This window comes from Drosophila miranda, chromosome 2 (genome assembly GCF_003369915.1).
Source record: "Drosophila miranda strain MSH22 chromosome 2, D.miranda_PacBio2.1, whole genome shotgun sequence".
NCBI lineage: Eukaryota > Metazoa > Arthropoda > Insecta > Diptera > Drosophilidae > Drosophila > Drosophila miranda.
In genome coordinates, this window is record NC_046675.1 from 31,094,153 (window position 1) to 31,113,137 (window position 18,985).

Below are 18,985 nucleotides of genomic sequence, written 5' to 3' on the forward strand. Positions count from 1 at the left end.
GCTCTATAGATAGCTACTACTGTTATATAGATATATTTGTTTGATGATTCGACTGATCTGATCTGATCTGTTCTATTCTGATCGCTTGGTGTGCAGCGTAGGGTATGCGCTGCGAATCCTCTTCTAGCTTGAAGTGTTTTATTGTCTGTTCTGTTTTCTGTGGTTTTTCGTTAATTTAGCTTAGGAGGTGCAAACCTGATTATGATAACTTTGTCCAATGCCAGAGACAGTACGATAATCACGGGCCACCATTCCGGCCACCCGTTTGCGGCCCTGCGGTGACATGTCGCGTCTGGATCGACGCTCGTTTAGATCGAGCTGGATCGGATCATGGTTGAACGGATACGGAAACGGATACGGATACGGATGGGATGGGGACGAAAGGTTGTAGTTCGGGTGATTGGTTGGGTTATGGGTTATCGTGAGATATATAGAGAGATCGAGAGAGAAAAAAGGAGTAGAATAATAAAGAAATTTACATATGGATCAAAATGGAATAGCAATGGTATCCGTGTGGGGTATACATATATGTGTGTGGATGTGTGAGTGGCAGGACCATATATTACATTGTGTTTGTGTGTGTGTCATCTGGGAGTGTGTCTCTGGGTTTAATCTCTGGTGGTTTTTGCTGGATCAAACCAACACATATCAACGCTACACACTTAAAGCTACAAAAGGTGAAAGCCACAAGGAAAGCCATAAGGATATACTCGTATGTGGGTTTGTTTTCGATTGGGTGACAAGTGATGGAAAGGCAAAAGCGGTACTCTACAGAGGCATGCAATAGCGGCAGTTTGGAGTTCGATTGGAGAAATAGTATATAGAGTCTTTAAAGAGAGAGAGAGAGAGAGAGAGATATCGCTCTGGGCAGTATGTGTTCTCAAGTTTGGAAGTTTACACGGCATTAACTTAGCTTAAAACATTCTTAGACTAGACTTAGACTTTCATCATCTTAAATGAAACATTTATGTATTATCGTTTATCGTTTAGCTGAAAAGACGCGTGGTCAAAACTTGTTTTCGTTTTAGTATAGGTGTTAGTTAGAGCTTAGAATAGTAGAGAGAGAGAGAGAGATAGAGAGAAAAATTTAACACACGCACACAACCAAACGAACGACACCAATTAGTTTGAAAAAAACTCGGAACGAACTGAAACCAAATCAAAACAAACATACAATAAAACCAAAAAACATTACTCTGTACAATCGTTGGATAGTGTATGCCATAAACACGGTCTGTCTCTGGTTTGTTTTTTTTGTCTGTTTCTGTTTCTGTTTCTGTTTCTGATTCTGATTCTCTGTCCCTGACCATGAACCAGTTATGTACATATGTGTCTTTGAGTCTGTATTTGTGTCTGTGTAGCATTGCAGTGGCAGTGGCATGCGAAACTGATAACTGACAGGAACAGGAACTGGAACAGCAATGGAGCATGGTATCCTTTGATAGAGCAGTTGCCTCTGTCTCCTTTGTGTCTTTTGGCATTTTGCTGTGCGTTTCCCGGCCTCACTCAAGAGGCTGAGGCTGAGTGTCTGAATCTGATGCTCTGAATGCTGCTGCTGCTCGTGGCATGTGTGATATGTGAGATACAGTTAGGAAAAAAAAGCGGCACACACACACATAGAGAGAGATAATAATAAACTAGCGAAACTTAACTAAAGCACACAATTGAAAGCACAAAAAGTTAACGCACGCCACACTCGATATTTGGATACTCTTCTGCTTGGGGATTGTTGTTGAAGACTCAATGAATTCTTTATGAATTTATAACGTTACTTTTCGTTATGGGAAAGAGTAAGCTGCTTAAACCCAATCCCAAAATCAAATATACTTGTTTCTTAATAACGAAATTTGATCAATTCTGGTCAGACTTGTAACAGATTAGAATTATTACTAAAGTTTGATAAAACTTGAACTAGTTAGTGATACCAAAGACAATATTAGAGCCTGGAGCCACTTTCAAAATCCACCCATTAACAAATGGTGTACCAAAAAAATCTACGGCCGTTACTCATCTAACTATTTATATTATCTGTAATGATAGTTTATAGGAGCTAATATTTGAAGCCCAAATGATGACGATATTTATCAAAAATTCCTACATTCCCTAAAGAATCTGTGGATTTAAAGCCTTGCTTGGAATTCCATTAAATCTTATCCAAAGATATACCTTTTATCTATGTATACCCTCCAGCGAGAGTATCCAAAATTGTTCTACTTGGTCGGTATTTTTTTTGGGCTGTCGCAGAACGGAATACAGAACAAAAACAGAGCCAACTGTCTCGAATGCGTGTGTGAGTCAGAGGAAGTTCGCATATCTGTGTGGCAGCAGGGTGTTCAAGTGCCACTAAAAGTGGTAGCTGCTGCCATTGACTGTGTGTGTGTGTGTGCGAGTAGTCTGTTTGTTGTATCCGTGAGAGATGTCCTCACTCTGATTCTGCTGTCATTGCTGCTCTTGTTATTGTTGTTGTTGTTGTTGTTGTTGTTACTGTTGTTGGCTGTTCCTCATCTTCTTTTTTTCCATTCTTTCTTCTTTTTTCGTGTGTATATATGTGTGTGTGTGTGTGTGTGTGTGTGTGTGTGTGTACTATATACATACATTTATGAAATAATAAATTTGATTTAATTTTTTGGTTTTTCAGTGTATTGTTGTAGCTGTTTGTTGTTGTTGTTATTGCTGTTTGTTGTTGTTGCTGTTGTTGGCTGTTACCTCTAACATGGGCGGCGGACTGGCCGAGCTTCCCATCGAGGAGATGCTGGCCACCGGCGTCATTCCATCGATGTCACAGTCGGACGTCGTGTCCGAGTCGCTCAGACGCGACATGGTGCTCGGCGGTGATAAATGATCTGTCGGTGTCAGTATCAGGCCGTCCACATCGCTGCCCTCGTCACGTAACTGTACATCGTACATCGGTGGTTGTGGGTGGTGGGTGGTGGGTGGTGGGAGGTACAATATGTGGGTGGTTGGGCAGTTGTTGGTCGTTGTCATAAATTTTGCGTCGAAATGTTCGTTCGGTTCAAAATGGAACGACGGAACGAAACGAGAGAGAGAGAGAGAGCGCACGTGTGGTGGTGGTTGTTGTTGTAGTTGTAGTGTAGGTTCGTTGTTGTTGTTTTTTTGTTGGTGATTTTTTGATGGTGGTTTTCAGGGGGCAGTGGTGTAGGCGGTAGGGTGCACAACAAAAGAAAAGATAATGGCAAATGCTGAGAGTTAATAATTTAGTTCAAACCGGGTACACAGCTGCTGCAGGGCGGGGGGTTCGGGCGGGGGCGGGAAGGACATTTACATCTAGTTTAACGAAAATCAAAAAATTGTTGAACAAAACTAAAATCAAAAAACATTTCTCTTTTGTGTTAAGTTTTTCGCTCGCATCAAACTTTCATCTCAGGCCTGAAGCCTAAAAAACTATTATTTCCCTTGGTGGAGGGGCCTGGGGGTTTAGTTTTTCCTTTTTTTTTTGTTACGTTTACCAACACCACACTCAAGAACGCAACGGAATGGAACCGAAAAACTAACGGAAAATGAGAAAAACGAAACGTAAGCACGGAAACCTGGCCTGGCCAAGACATACGAGATAGGAGGTGTCCTGATGCGGCTGCAGTTGATACCATTCGGCCTCGTCGTCCAGTATGTGATGGGCCAGATCGATGACCACCTCGCCGATGAAATCGTTGGCCCCATAGCGCACATAGTCCCACAGCGTCACCTTTAGGGTAGAGGAGGTATACCAAAGATCAATACGAATCCATGGGGACCCCCATCTAGTACCTACCTCAAGCAGCCGTCCATTAAGATCACAGCGTCGCAGACCCGAATAGAGAAAGGTCTGCGCCCAGCGCGGTTCGCAGGTGGTGCCCACTGTCTTTGTCCGCCGCTTGGACTTGTGGCTGCGATCGGGCAGAAGGAACACCTAAAAACGGGGACGACACCATAAGATCACACCTCTAGGATCTGTAATATTTTACTCACTTTTGCATAGGGATTGCGGCCTGCTCCGCTCTGGCGCAGGGACAGGCCTGTGGCACACACCAATGTCACGATCAGCTGGAGTGTGTTCTGATCGTAGCCGAGCTTCAGCTGCAGCCGCCCCTCGATCGGTATCGGTTGCGTCGTCGTTCCCGCCCCACTGCCCATCCCCAGGCCCCCGTGGGCGCCATGCAAATGTACGGACGGCAATGGCTGGTGGCAATGATGGTGGTGATGATGGCCCGCCGTCGTTGTGCCGTGCAGACCTCCGCCCGGGGCGGAGGAAGAGTTCGTCGACGCGGCGGCGGGAACGGAGGCGCCCTGAAGACTGCCGGACGCTGCGTGGACGCTGCTGGTGGTGCTGCTGCCGCTGACGCTGCCACTCCCACTGCTGCTGTGGCTGTGAGTGCTGTGGCTTGGTCCCAGGCGCTGTATATGCTGCGAGGCGCCGCCACGTTGACTCCGTACCCCGTTGCCCGCTCCCGATGCAGCTGTTACGTGGATATCCGGCGAGCCGGGTGAGGTTATCAAAACACTGGGCTTATCACGATGGATTTCAATGGCCTCAACCGCTGGGGCTACACATCGAAGAGGAAATAGAGGTAGAAAGATGGTTAGGATGGTGTGTTGAATATTGGTTTAGATTCGATCAAATATGAGTTGCTGTTGCGGTTACTGTTTCAGTCGGGTGTTTGTATCGTTAGTCTGGTATTTATTTGAGGCGAAAGACAATCAATGCCGCTTTATATGTATTTTCCTGACTGTAGTCGGTTTTAATGAAATGTATATTTGTATACCCTCAAAGGAGACCCAAACCCAAGGGTCTAGTGTATGCTAACCAAGGACTTTCTCTTTTCCAGACACACCCAAACACACTCACACACACACACACACACACAATAGAGAACAGCTCTCCTTATAGACTATATAGTACCTTTGCGCTGTAGATATCGTCCGCCGCTGCTGACCACCGCACTGCCAGCCATGCTAGTGGCCAGGCCGCTGTGCGGAAAATTGGCCGTAGAGCGGCGCGGCGGAAGGCTGCTGCTGTTGGTGTTGGTGGAGCAGGCACTGCTGGGACTGACGTTCTGGCTGCTGCCGCCACTCCCACTGATCGGACGACTGACAATCAGTTCCACCTGGGCATCCAGGCGGCTCTCGTCGATAATGTCGTAGACCTCATCTGCGCTCTTGTTGTGCAGATTCCGGCCATTCCACTCGATGATCTCGTCGCCTGCATCGATGACATTCGATTGTTGATGTGTGTGATGGTGATGTGTATGATCGATAAACGCATACAGAGACAGAGAGAGATACAGAGAGAGAGAGAGAGAGAACAGAGAGAGAGAGAGAGAATGTTCAATGAGTGAGTAGAATGGCTAGGATGTTGGATGGCAGATGTTACCTGGTCGTATACGGCCTTCTAGATCGGCCACCGATCCGCGTTTCACCTTCTCCACAATAGCACCGCATGGACCTCCTCCTACTCCTACTCCCAATGGTCCACCTCCTATTCCTCTTCCTACTCCTCCGATGGGCTGGCCGCCGTTGACCTTTAAGCCTAATATATCTTCCCCATCATAGTATTTACGTAATATCATGTGCCCAATCAAGCGAGTATTATCCGCGGATGTTTGCCAATTCACCGGATTCTATATATCGATTGATACATGTGGATACAGTGGGTGGTTGGGTGGTGGTTTGGTGGATGGTGGTTTGGTGGTTGGTGGTTGGTTGGACAGTGATTATATTTGGTTACGGATGATAGATCGTGCAATGGCAATTTTGCATAGATTTTGGTTGTTGTTGTTGTTGTTGTAATCGATATATCGTGTGTAATCGGTGGATATCGTGGATGGGGTGTTGGTTTTTTGTGGACGCCATCGTATGCAGGAATAGTAGTAGTATATAAATGATTATTGATTTAGTTATTGATTATTGCACCATACACAGAGTTCTTAGAGAGACAGAGAGAGAGAGAGATATATAGAGACTTACACTCTAGAGGTTAAAGGTTAATCTTACACATAGATTTTGACAAACGCAAGAAAACGAATAACAGCAATTAGAAAGCAACATTTTGTACAGTTTTTTTTGTTTGTAGTTTTTTTTTTTTGGTTTTCGGTTTACATACATTCCCGTTTTTTGTTGTTGTTTTGTTCTTAAATTCTAGAAACATTTTCTACTTTTGAATTACGGATAGTTTGGCATAGCTCATAGATGTAGGATAGATTGTATAGATATAGATAGATAGATTCGGTTGGACATTTACGAGTATCATTCATGTTTTGTTTGGTTTTGTTCCTAAATATACTTTTTTTTCGGTTGAGAACACACACGTTTCAAGAGTTTCGGGGGAGTGTTGTGTAGCGATAGAGTAAAAAACAGTGTTGGTCAACAGGTACAACATTTAGAGGATCATGCAAAAAGAGTTACGTGCAGGATATAATTCTGGCTTTTGCTGTGTGATTGAGTTCCATGCAAGAAATACACAAAATATACATGCAAGAATTTTTGTATTTTGTTGTTGGATCTTTTTTCTGTTTCTGTGGATATTGGAATGGCTGAAAATTGTCAAGAGTAGTAGAACAGAGACGAGCGCAGAGAGAGAGAGAGAGAGAGAGATTACAAACCAAAAATGGATTTTGGGGGTCTAGGGTTTTGGTCTAAGGCGTGTTCTCTACAATGCGATGGGGACATGACAAGAACAACAAACAGAGAGAGAGAGAAAGTTAAAGAGAAAGTTGCTGGATCGTTTGGTTCGGTTCATCGGTGGGCCACACACAGACTGACAGAAGGAGAGTCGGGGAGAGAGAGTACACCACTCAGAGAGACTCTACACAGACACAATGCAATTCGGATTGGGGATTCAGGCTGTGGTTCTGGTTCTTCCCCCTTTTGGAGCTTCGTCTTCGTTCGGGCTGTACCTTGGGGCCGTCGCCGCGGTTCGAGTCCTCGCTGCTGGTGAAGGTGCTGCTCGTATCGATGCCCGAGTCCTTCGTGGCCGAGTCCTGGCTGCCCTGTCGCTCGGCCTCCCATCGTGCCCAGTCCCCAGCACTGGCCCCTTCCATGGGCGGTGGTCCCTGTCCCTGGCCCATTCCCATCTTTCCGCTGGTCAGTAGCGTGGCCGAACCCACATCCACCGCTGTCGATGGCAGGATCGTGGTCACCGGCGGCAGCGATCCGCTGCCCATCATCCCAGTTCCGGCCATGATGGAGGCCCCATCCTCGTGGGCATCGAAGCGCACTGTCTTCTTTATTCTGCGCTCGGTGAAGCGGCGCGAGTCCTGGGCCGCCGATGAGGAGGAGGTGCTGCCCCCGGCAGGCTCATCCCAGTAGGCCGCCTCCGTGGAGCTCACGGAGCTGCTGCCACCGCCACCGCCCAAGCTCTTGGCTCCCAACAGGGCACGCTCCCTGCTCAGGCTGCCCCTCGAGCTGCCGCCGCCCTGGTCAGCCGACATGTTGCCACCTCGATCATAGGCTCCCGAACCAATCACAATCTGTGGCTTGGACTGGCCCTGGCCCTGGCTGTGGTTGTGGTTGTGGTTGTGGGGGGGATAGTAGCTGCTGCTGGTGCTACTGCTGCTGCTGCCACCGCCACCGGTTGCAGCCAAGGGCGGGGCACGTCGGTAGGCGCCAGCACCACCAGTGGCTACCCCAACAGCTGGACCGCTGCCACAGGCCCCGAACTGTCGCTCGTGATTGGTGCGATTCAACGAGTTGCGCTGCTGCACGTCCAGTCGTGCCGTTCTGGTCAGCGGATACTGCTCCAGGCGTTCGCGATGCTGCAGCTGCAGCTCGTAGCGATCCCGCTGGTCCGCCGACGCGTACTGCCGCTGGCTGGTGTGCGCCAACAGGCGGTAGTCACTGGATGTGCCGCCGGCACTGACGCTCAGTAGATCGCGCTCGTTGAGGCTCCGCTGCTGGCGCCAGGGATCCACTGAGGTGCGCACCTGTAGACGGCCGCCTGTAGAATGGTAGTAGATGATGTTGTAGAGATGTACAAGGGGGTGGTGGGGGTGGGTTGGACTGATTTGATTGCTCTAAGGGAGAGGGAGATACGGATTCGGGGACTCGATTTCGAGGGGGTAGGTACTTCGCTGCTTGCCTGCTTATTAGTTTGTTGTCCTTTTCGAATTGTTTAACAAATGTTTAAAAATAATGATTGTTAATTGATTGATTGCTGATTGATAAAGCAAAAATCAAAATACGTAAACGGTGGAAACGGGGGAAGCGTAGACTTAGACCCCCCGGGGGGCATGTTCTCAGTGTTTTCAGATAGATAGATATGTAGATGTATGAGTAAGCTAAGTATATGGATATCATAAGTAGACCTACGATTAAGAGCTACGAAAGTGCCAAGGGTTTTGCTTGGTCTGGGGTGTGCTCAAAGTACTCAGGGGTGCCGTGCCTGGCTTTTGGGGTTCAAATACTTATCTGTGATGGCTAAAAGTTGCAAGAGCATTAAGAGTTATTCAAAGGGGGGATCGGATCTCAAGGGGGCAGGCCTAGTATGACTTGGTTGGACAGTGTTATGTGTGTGTGTGTGTGTGTGTTTGTGTGTGTGTGTGCAGTGTCATTTCTGGTTGTATTTTGTTGAAGTAAGGAGGAAACAGGAAACAGCGTTACGATATCCATGCAAATTATTCACCAAGTATTTCTTTTTGTTTTGTTTTTTTTCGAAATTTCATATTTTTCAAAAAAGTCACATTTACAGAATAAGTAAAAGGAAAAAAGAAAACGTAACGAATACAAATAGTGTGGTGGAATTGAGAGAGAACGTGTTCACAGCCATAAGATTGTGTGTGTGGAGAGTAATCGAGAGAAAGTGATGATTGAGAGAGCAGAGCAGAGTACAGTCTGAAGCAAAATCATCCTCGTTATATTTGTATAATTATAATCAGGGAAAACAAATGTTTTGCAAGTTCAACAAAATTCTAGGGTGTGTATCGAGGGGGTGAGAAAGTGTGTGGGTACGACAGTGCTTGAAGAAAGTAAACAACGTATACGGAAACAAACATTGTACATTCCTTGAATTTCGGTTTTGTGGACATTGAAACAACTTATAAGAAAATTAATTACAAGAGACACACACACACATTCAAATTTCATTTGTATTTTATTTTTTTGTATTTTTTTTTTTTTTTTTTTTTGCTTACATTTGCATGAATCTGTAGATCGCCGGGCGAGAGAACTTTTTGGACACCTTGAACGCCGCCAAAATTACCTGCTATGTATTTGGTTTTGAGTGGTTTTTAGTATAATTTTTTTTTTTCGTTTTTGATTTGAAATTTTTGTACATTTAGAAGGGGAGGGTGGTTTTTTTTTTGGCATAGTAAAATAGTATAGTAGTTTTTGTGGCGGGCAAGATTTTTTTTGGTTGTGAGACAGTTCAGAGAGAGATAAGGGAGAGAGAGAGAGAGAGATAAGGGAGAGAGAGAAAGAGTGGAGAAACACACATATGAAAATAATAGCAAAAATGTGACGATACGAGAGGGTAAAAGTGACTTTAGTAGACTTAAACTTAAGTTTTAATACTTATATGAACTAGTTCTTGATGTGAACTAATAGAAGTACATCTAAATGAACTAGTTAAAAATTTAGCTTAATTTTGAGCTTAATTATATATATTTATAGTACAAATACTACGACGACAAGGAGTTGGTTTTGGTGCACGGAACTAGTTCACTAAGGGACTGCTTCTGGCGGAACTAGTTTACTAAATGATTGTCTTTGGAGTGCCCGAGAAAGCAGCTAAAAGCTTCTTCTTATTTTTACATCAAAATTCAAAACAATTTTCAAATTCAACAAAAATTTGCATTTATTTTTGTCTGCCCCTGAAAGCAGGCAACGCATTTTCCAGCATTTCTTTAAAAACAAATGCTCTCACTTTTGCACACACTCACGCAAGAGAAACCTCCACTCAGACACTCGCCTTGGGTGGGAAAAAGAACTAGTTTTTCCGACACACTCACACACACACACACACACGGAGAGAGAGATACCCTTGTGTTTGTGGGCCATACCCCTGGCATACTTTCATTTGACTTTGGTCACGATACAAAACGTTTATTGTGCGCATAATGGCCAACAACAACAAAACAGCAAACAAAACAAAATACAAAAAAGAAACTACACAAAAATTACATACATATATAAACATAACAACAGCAACAACAACAAAAGCAAAACAGCAATGTAAACAAAAGAAGGTAAGAAAATAAAACAAAGAACACAAAGAAAAAAGTAAAGTAAATTATTTGGGAAGCGAGTGGCAGCAAACCACACGCACAATTGCAGGCGGGACTCCACAGAGGAGAGGCGCTGGGCAGAAAGAGGCGACAATGGGTTGGAAGTGTCGAGAGGGGGGGTGGGGGCTGGGGGCTGGGGGCTGGGGGCAGACTAAGAAAAGGAGAAAGCAAAAATCAATAAAGTATACAAAAACACGGTCATTTCTGTCCCTTGGCGACCTTTTCTATTGTTGTTGTTGTACCGACGCTAATGCTTCGTGTTGGTGTTGTTGTAATTGGTGTTGGTGTAGGTTTAGTCATTGCTGTTGGTAGTTGTTTTAAATGTTGTTTTGTTTGCTACTTGCTTAATTGGTGTTTCTGTTGTTGATTTTGTTGGCATCGCTGTTGTTGTTGGTGTTTCTTTTCCTGTTGAGTTTGTGCAAACTCTCTGCACAATCATCGTGCATTGTGCAATCGCAAAACACAATTACAACAAACACCAACACAAAACGCAGACGAAAAATCGTGTGGGTGTGGGTGTGTGTGTGTGTGCTTGCTTCCTGCTTTATATTTTTGGCCATAAATTCAAGCCAGTTCGGCTGACACCCAAAGGGAGGGGGGTGGGCAGAGGGCGGAGGAGAGTGGGTGGGCGGATGGGAATGTAGGTGTAATGGGAGTTGGGCTGGCAAAAGGACACTAAAATCATCATCATCATCAGCAGCAGCCGTAGCCGCAGCAGCAGCAGCAGCAGCAGAAGGAGCGGCAGTGGGAGTAGGAACAAGGAGCAAAAGGGGAGCGGGGAGCAGGGAGTCGGGAGCTGGGAGCAGCAGTAGCTTGTGCTATTTTTAAACCAACGCACACTCACACACTCATGCACACCCACCCACACAGACAGACGCAGGCGCATAAATAGCACACAAACAACCACAAAAACAAACATAGAGTCACACGCACACAGCAGTAGACACACACACACACACATACTAGAGAGGGACACACAAACAAACACCTAAGGAGACAGAGAAGGGACCCCTCACGAGAGAAAGAGTGCGAGCGAGAGAGGGGCCCTCGCACACGCACAACATGCGTTGGCGTCCTTTGCCTTTGGCCCCCTGTCCCCCCCGCCTCCTGCCAGGCCTCAATGTTCGCATTAATGTCACTCATACGCACAGTTGCACATGCAAACGAACAACAACAGCAGCAGCAACAGCAACAGGGAAACACAAGAACACACACACACACCACATCAACGTCAATGTCAACTGGTGTTGGTCAACGTTTTAATTAAATTCATCCTCCCATTCCCCCTTACCCTTACCCATTCCCAATTCCCTCACGCCTCGCCTTGCCTACAGTTGGTCACATTTTAAAATAGTCATACACTCACTCACTCACACATACTGTTACTTCCGTATAGCCAAACCGTACGATATATCCGTAAGCACCCACAAATGCGGTCTATATTTACTTATTCACAGCCTGGTCACAGCGCCCATATGCGACACATTTCGCGTTGATGTTGTGGTTGCCATTCCGTAGGGCTCTTTTTTATTTTTTGGTTTTTCATTGCTCTTTATACCACACCCCACCCGGGGGTCTATTGATTTGCTGTGTTTAATCGAAAATGTAATTAATTTCCAAATAATTTGTAGCTAATCGTATGGGATTTCTACTGGAAGAGACAGAGAGAGAGAGAGAGAGAGAGAGAGACTGTGGCTGACAGATAGACTGCATTTGAGGTTCGCATTGAAGGCTGGTTTGAAAGAGAGATTCTAATTCTAATTCACCTCTGAATCTAGTGGAGCGAGCTAGTGCTTTATGGTACCTTTTTTGGGTTTAGGCCTGTCTCTTCTATAAGCGGAAAGCCATAAGTGGATCCTTTCAGGCCACTTTTACTACCTTTTTTAACCCTTCAATTATATGATTACTCTTTCCACTTATCATACCACTTCCCTTTGGATTACTACACTGCAGATTACTACATGCAGAATGCTACAACCTCTCCCCAATTCCCTTCGATGAAGACCCCCCCGTAAAGGTTTAAAGATTCCTATTCCCGATCCTATGGCTGCTGCTGCTGTGTTGCCGTTGTTCTGATTGTTTTTGCTGGGATTTAGGATTTTTTTGGCATGGACATGGCATACCATACCATTTTTTGTTTGTACGCTATAAGCTTTTTTTTCTGTGCGCTAATCTATTTGCATTTTGCATTTAAAATATTCCGCTTTTTTGGCTGTCTAAGCGTTTTTGGTGTGGGTGTTTGGGTGGCTGGTGTATGGACTGTGTGGCAGTTGTTGTTGTAGTTGTTTTTGTTGTTGTTGTTGTGGGTGCAATCTGGAGAAGCGTTCACTAAACTGCAACCGACAGACACTCACCTTAAAGACGGCGTTTTGTTTTGATTTTGCTCAAATTTTGGTTGATTTTTGAGTTGGGTTTTTGTCTTTTTTTAATTGAATATCTCTCGGGGTTTATTTCTTCGAATTTTCTTTTTTTTTCCACGCTTTTCCTCCTCTTTTTGTTCACATTTGGCTCTTGGCTGGAGTGTTGCCTAATTTGCTGTACAAATTGCGAGACATGCAAGCAGCAGGCCTACACCTACACACACAACCCACACTCAGACACACAAGCTCAGGTGGAAAACCTGGGAAAACACACCCTCGAGTAAGAGAAGATTGCGTGGCAGTACAGTAAACAAATCGAGCATTTCATCCTCTAGGAAAATAAAACAATAATAATATTCCGTTTCCTCGGGCTCTTCTGTGTGTGCCTTCGACTCTTCGAGTGTGTGTGTGTCTGCGTGTAGGTGTGTTTGTGTAGGAAGGCCCTTCATGTGGGTGGCTTTTCCGAGGTTCTCTCTGAGTGGCTTGGCCATATGCTAAAGCGTCCAATGGGCGCCACAATTTGCGCAGTGTATTGCCAGACGATTGACTGATTTGACAGCAAATTTGCTCGCCAATTCTTTCGCTCAATTAAACAGATTTAAAGCGGCCTCGAGGTTGCGTTTACCTGAACTTGGATTTTCACTTTTGATTTAAATTACTAACACTTTTCCATTGGATTATCATGTATGTAGACAGATTTGTTTTTGTTGTTGTATTTCATTTGTTGTTGCAGCCAATTAGCCTTGTCTGCGGCTCAATGCCAAGAGCTCTCAATTATTCACGGACCTGGCCTCATGGCCAATTAAGTGCAATTTGTTAAACAGATTTCTCCCGGGGCCCAACGCCACGACACTCGAACGAAGCAACTCCTTTTCCCGCTTCGAATCCAGCCAGCAGCCAGGAGGACATTTCAGACTGAATATCCTGCTGCTTGTACAAGAAAATTCCACACCAAGGTTATTTTTAGCACGACTTTCACAATTTCACAAAAATAGCAAAGGAAAGGTTTTCCCTTTTCCTCTTTTTCGCTTTCGCTTTTGCTTTCTTTCACTCACTTTTTGCACACTTTTATTCCATTTTATTTAATTTAATTTTATTTTGTTGGAGATTTATTTGCATTTTTGTGCCATTTATTCTGTTGTAATTTTGTAGTATTTTGGATTTTGATTTGCTGTGTGTGTGTGTGTGTGTGTGCTGCCACACGTGCCACATGCGTGAGCGCGTCCGATGCGGCCTGTGTGTTTTGCTCGCCTTTAAAGTTCATCGAAAACTAATTTCGTTTCGATTTCATACAAAAATCTCAATGGAATTTTTGCTTTTACGCTGCTTTTCCTACAGCCAGCTTTCAGCTTTCCCTTGCTTGCGCCTACTCTCGGTCTTTCAGTCAGCCGTTCCTTCGTTTGTTGTTGTTGTTGTTGCTGCTGCTGGATGGAGCCTACAACACATTTTCCAATAACAATGTTACAACGCTGTTTGGCTGTTGTTGCCGCCGTTAGGGGCACTTTCCCATGGCGCTTCCAGTCCCGAACTAAAAATAAAGTTAAGCGCGTGGCCACGCTGCTGCTTCTGGCGCTGCTGCTGCTGCCACAGCCGGCGTCGACTGCAGCGGCCACAGCGACGCCAGCAGCGATAACATTGACAGCTGCTGCCCCACGTTGGGGTCAGCGGGTTGGCGGTGGGGGTGGGCCAAAGACTGGACCTGGACTCCATTTGTGTTTGTGTTTGTCTCTCCCTTCCACCTTCAAGGCAAAACAGGCCCAAAAGCAACGTGTTTGTCTTTGCTTTCCAGTTAAGGGGGTGGTGCTCCAGCCCCGGCTGTGTGGTGCAGTGTAGGCGCGCGCGTGTTGGTTCCATGGTGGGTTGCAACTTGCCTTCGTTGTTGTTGCTGTTGTTGTTTCGTAGTAAAGAGCATGACGCTGCACAGAGTACCCCCGAAATGCACTGAATGAAATGACGTCGTGCGGCAGGTTGCAACGCAGGAAGGGGCAAACAGATAGCAAACTAAGGAGTGCAGTGTAAAAAGTGGAGAAATTCTACGGTCTAGAATCCAGTCAGCCGACAGCCAAATGACAAATGTGACGCAAGTAATGGCAGTCTACAGAAACGTATAAACATAGGTGGAAGGTGTTTTATGAGACCTGCATAGCTATAAATTAAATATAACGGCCACTAGTATGGAATTAGTTGAAGGCCCATGAGATCGGCAAGGAAAAGAGTTAAGAAATTGAAAAATTCCAAATAATCAACGAGTATTGGATCATGGCCTCACAAGGGAAATAAAGAGAAATGGAAGTACAATTCAATGGAAATAAAAGGCAGCATATTTTTGTAGATATAAACAATTATTTCAGCAAATAATGAGAGCCATTGTTGAGGGCAGGAGCTGTAACAGTATAACAGCGCTGCCAACAGCCTAGGTTAACAGACTGTTACCGCTCGCCGTTGACAGCGCTCACGGTAACAGAGCGCTGTAAACGTTCTGAGAGTCGGCTCGCGCTTGCTCTCACGATCCACACGATCCACCCCGATCCACACGGCTCTGGAGCGCCCTTCGCTTGTAAATCTAATGTGAGTGGCCGCTAATAAAGAGTGGATTCCACGATTATAGATAGATCATATCACTACTACAACCTTTTCCCCCCATTATTCGTTAAATTTTACCTTATCATTACAATTACTCGTCTAAATTTAAATTTTCTTTCCCCCCAAAAGAACTAGTTCCCTTAGTGACAGCTCCAAAACGAACTAGTTCCTGGGTAGAACAATATACAACATACTGGCCCATGCAGGAAATCTCAAGTTCAACTAAAAATTTGTGGCTGCTTTTACGCGCGCTTCCCTATAGAACATCAGCTGCTGCTGCTGCTGCTGTCGTTGGCTGCTGCTGCTGCCACCCCAAACCATGGAATATGTAAGAGGTGTAAAGGAGAGAGTCAGATAGAGTGAGAGGGAAGCAGCGCCTGCGCTTTGTTTAATGGAAATTTTGTGTGTGGGAATTTTCCAAGCTTTGGAAAGCGCATTCCAACGCATGACGTCTGGTGGCCACCGACCACCGCCACCGACCACCGCCACCGCCACCGACCACCGCGCCGCGTGCATTGTGAATTGGCAACAAAGTGTTGGGTTTTAGCGGAGGCGCGTGTTGGCGGCGCGTGGTGGGTTTTCCGGGCTTGAGCTCTGAGTGCAGATGCACCGAGAAAACCACTCAACCCACGCACCCACTCCCACTCAGACTGAGGTGCACCCACTCACCTCCCCCTGGGAGGGAAAGGCGCTGCCATGCACCCACTCAGACTGTGGCAACCAATGACATTCACACCCACACGCACACACACTCTCTGTACCTGCTCCCTTTTCCACTTTCTTGAAAAGATATTTACTTGTTCTTCGTTCTTCTTGTTTTTGTTTGTGGCATTATCATTCTGCAACACTGACTTTTGATTTACAACACTGAGGCGGACACAAGTTTTTGCAACACTGCCCCCCACACACACACACACACGCTGAGAAGACATAAGCTCTTGGCCCTCAACTTGCCACCAGGTGGGCCATGGACCGACCACCTTATCGGCCTGGTTGCACACCACAGATCAAGGAGAAGGGAGAGCGGCAGTCGCAACTTTTGTGAGCCCGTAATTTCATGCCACACACTCTGTGGCACTGTGGCTGAGGCCAAAGTTGAAATCAATAATTATTATATGCTAGTTTGCTGGGAAATTGAAAATGACAGCAGCTGGAGAGGGGGCGGGGAGTGTTGGGGAAGTGCAACATGCTTGCCAGAAACTTGCGCGCTAATGTGCAGGCAATAAAAAATTTAAATCACCAAGCGCCGCATGTTGCATACTTGTAGGCGCTACAGAAAATACTCTTGTCCCAGCAGCAACAGCAGGGGGAATGCCCCAAGTCTTGGGCCTGGGACTGGGAGGCTGCAACAGCAGCAGCAAGTGCCAACAAGAAACTTTCTAATTAGGATAATAAATTTCGCCCCAGCATCTCGCACTTGACAACATCGTACCCGGCATTTTTTAAACACAAGAAGGGGGGGGGGGGGAGGGGGAAAAAAACATGAAGAGCAGAAGAAGAGCGCAACCATGGAGACAGACCCTCCTTGGCCCCCGCAGTTATTGGCCAAGTGCAGGCTGCTTGGCCAACTTCTTGATGTTTTGTGGTGGCTGCCAAAAAGGAAAAGCTGCTTGTCGTTCATGCTGCCTCCTCCCTCAATCTACCTCCGCCTTTCTCCGCTGCTTGTTTGTTGGAAAATGTGTGTTTTCGGGTCAGCTGTGTGCAGCAGGCAGCAGGCAGGCAACCTTCGAGTCCGCCCCCCCCTGGCCCATATCTTTGGCTTTTTCTTTCATACCTTTCGGTAGTGCCACCACCACCCCCTCCCCGTCCTTCCTTCTGCCCCACTCTCTTGGTTCGCTTTCGGCCTGGTCTATAATTTATGCTGATTGCATTTAACGGTACGACAAAAGTGGCTCGCTCGCCTAAAAGTATGCAGCGTCCAAAAGTGCGCACTTGTCGCGCGGTCGCCGCCTCGTTTTCGGTTCCATTCTGTTCCCTCTGTAAACAATTTATTTTTATTTTTCTTCTTACTCCTTTCCCTCTTCCGCCGTTACAGATTCACGGGTGCCTCTGTTGTCGAGTCAAGTGCCGTGCCCCCGTGCCCCCTTGCCCCTTCCCAAAAGATAAGCGCATCGAAATGTTTCCGCGCTACAAAACATTCTTCGTTCCACTTCCCATTCACCTCCGCCTCCTCCTCCTCTTTCTTCTTCTGCTTCCTTTACGTTCGCTCTTTCATTGCACGTGTGTGCAAATAACCGCGAATTTATACACTGAGCGAATAGAGAGTAGAGACAAGTGTGTTCCGGTATGAAACTTTCCCTTTTAAAAGCTGAATATTCGAAAAAATCCCATATATCATGAGTATAAGAGACTCTTATTAAGAGTACACTGAGAGAGAATGGGTATAAGTTGTGGCTATACGTCAAATTTTTGTTTAAATTTTCTTATGATTTACCTCTACAGATCGAGTTCTTTCGTGGTTTTCATGATTTTCCTGACTTTTTCTTACAGTGTACCGTATGCATGTGCGCTCTGCTCTGTGTTTTTATAGCCCCCCGGCATTTTGCAGTCTGCATTTTGGCTTTTGCGGTGGCTTAAATTTCCATTTTTCCCACAAAATCGGGAGCCGGAGAAGGAGCTTCCATTAAGAGCTTAAAACTAGCTTAAAAGATCTTAACTTAAGGTCTAACTTAAAGACATTTTGAGACATGTAAAGAAGACACAGAGAGAGATATGGCAAATGTATGTACAAAAGATCGTTAAAATATTTACACGAAATAAATGAAGAAGTGTGAGGAAAACTAAAGATTAAAGGCATTGAAGAATTTGGATTTTTTTGTTTTTTTTTTGTTGGAAAAACGCACATCAATTACGGAGCCAAAGAAAAAGACAACGTACCAATAAGAGACAAGAGAGAGGGAGAGAGAGAGAGTGCTACTTTTTGTTTTAGTAAAGAAAATACTTTTTTGAAAGTTTTCTTTGGTTTGCGAGCGAGCGATTCAAAGACAGTTTTCATTTAGAGATAGTGAAATATTTTGGCGAGAAAACATCAATTGTTGCGGCTTGTTGCCACGTGGATGGTTGGGACATTAAGAGAGCATTAAAATTGAAGCGATAGCGAGAGAAAGGGGGAGATCGCTAAGGCAATCCATAGAGAGAGAGAGAGAGAGAGAGTGAGGGGGATAGAGCAGACAGAGAGAGAGAGAGAGTGACGAAATTGGAGAAAACGTTTCAACTCACCATCGTAATCGGAGCCCGCACTGACAGTGGCTCCTGCCCCGGCCGCCTGGGCCTGTGCCTGCAGCAGCTGATTCTGGAACTCCTCCTCGGAGCTGCTGAAGGATCGCTGCTGCTGTGAGGCATACTGCGGTCTTCGATTTTGCTGCTGCTGCTGCTGCTGCTGCTGCTGCTGAAGTTGCTGCTGACCGTACGAGCTGCTGTCCATGGCATGTCCCCCGCTGATGGTCAGGTTTCGGGTCAGTGGCGGTGCCTTCTGGTAGCCACCAGCCATCTGCTGGGACATGGACATCGACTGCTGGGAATGGGGATGGATCTGCTGCTGTTGTTGCCCCTGTTGCATGTGCGATTGCGGTGGAGTATGTATCTGTGCCTGGTACGTTTGCTGTCTCGCCGCAAATTGTTGCTGCTGTGGATGTTGCTGCTGCTGTTGTGGATGTTGCTGCTGCTGATGCTGCTGCTGCTGGTGCTGCGAATGTTGTGGGTGTTGCTGTTGCTGCTGATGCTGTGGATGTTGCTGCTGCTGTTGTGAATGCTGCGGCTGCACTTGGCTGGGATGCGCCAGATGGGGATGTTGTTTCATCAAGCCATCCAGTTCGCCCTATTTGGAGA

The 18,985-nt window shown here is 46.0% G+C and overlaps 1 protein-coding gene across 28 annotated transcripts in view; it reads right to left on the reverse strand.

Annotated features, from left to right (window-relative positions):
• Positions 1-18,985, reverse strand: part of LOC108154948 (regulating synaptic membrane exocytosis protein 2) — a 186,268-nt gene that overhangs the window by 15,538 nt on the left and 151,745 nt on the right. For 13 of the 28 annotated variants that reach the window (XM_033390192.1, XM_033390193.1, XM_017285446.2 and 10 more), the window contains 9 exons: positions 18,377-18,974; positions 6,891-7,930; positions 5,369-5,615; positions 4,898-5,197; positions 3,967-4,541; positions 3,770-3,907; positions 3,569-3,703; positions 2,707-2,892; positions 196-318 (listed from right to left, as the gene is read on the reverse strand). In XM_033390192.1, the coding sequence (XP_033246083.1) occupies positions 196-318; positions 2,707-2,892; positions 3,569-3,703; positions 3,770-3,907; positions 3,967-4,541; positions 4,898-5,197; positions 5,369-5,615; positions 6,891-7,930; positions 18,377-18,974 (3,342 nt within the window). Of the gene's footprint in view, positions 1-195; positions 319-2,706; positions 2,893-3,568; positions 3,704-3,769; positions 3,908-3,966; positions 4,542-4,897; positions 5,198-5,368; positions 5,616-6,890; positions 7,931-9,122; positions 9,194-18,376; positions 18,975-18,985 lie in introns of all 28 variants that reach the window. The other 15 variants (XM_033390214.1, XM_033390212.1, XM_033390215.1 and 12 more) reach the window with 10 other exon arrangements.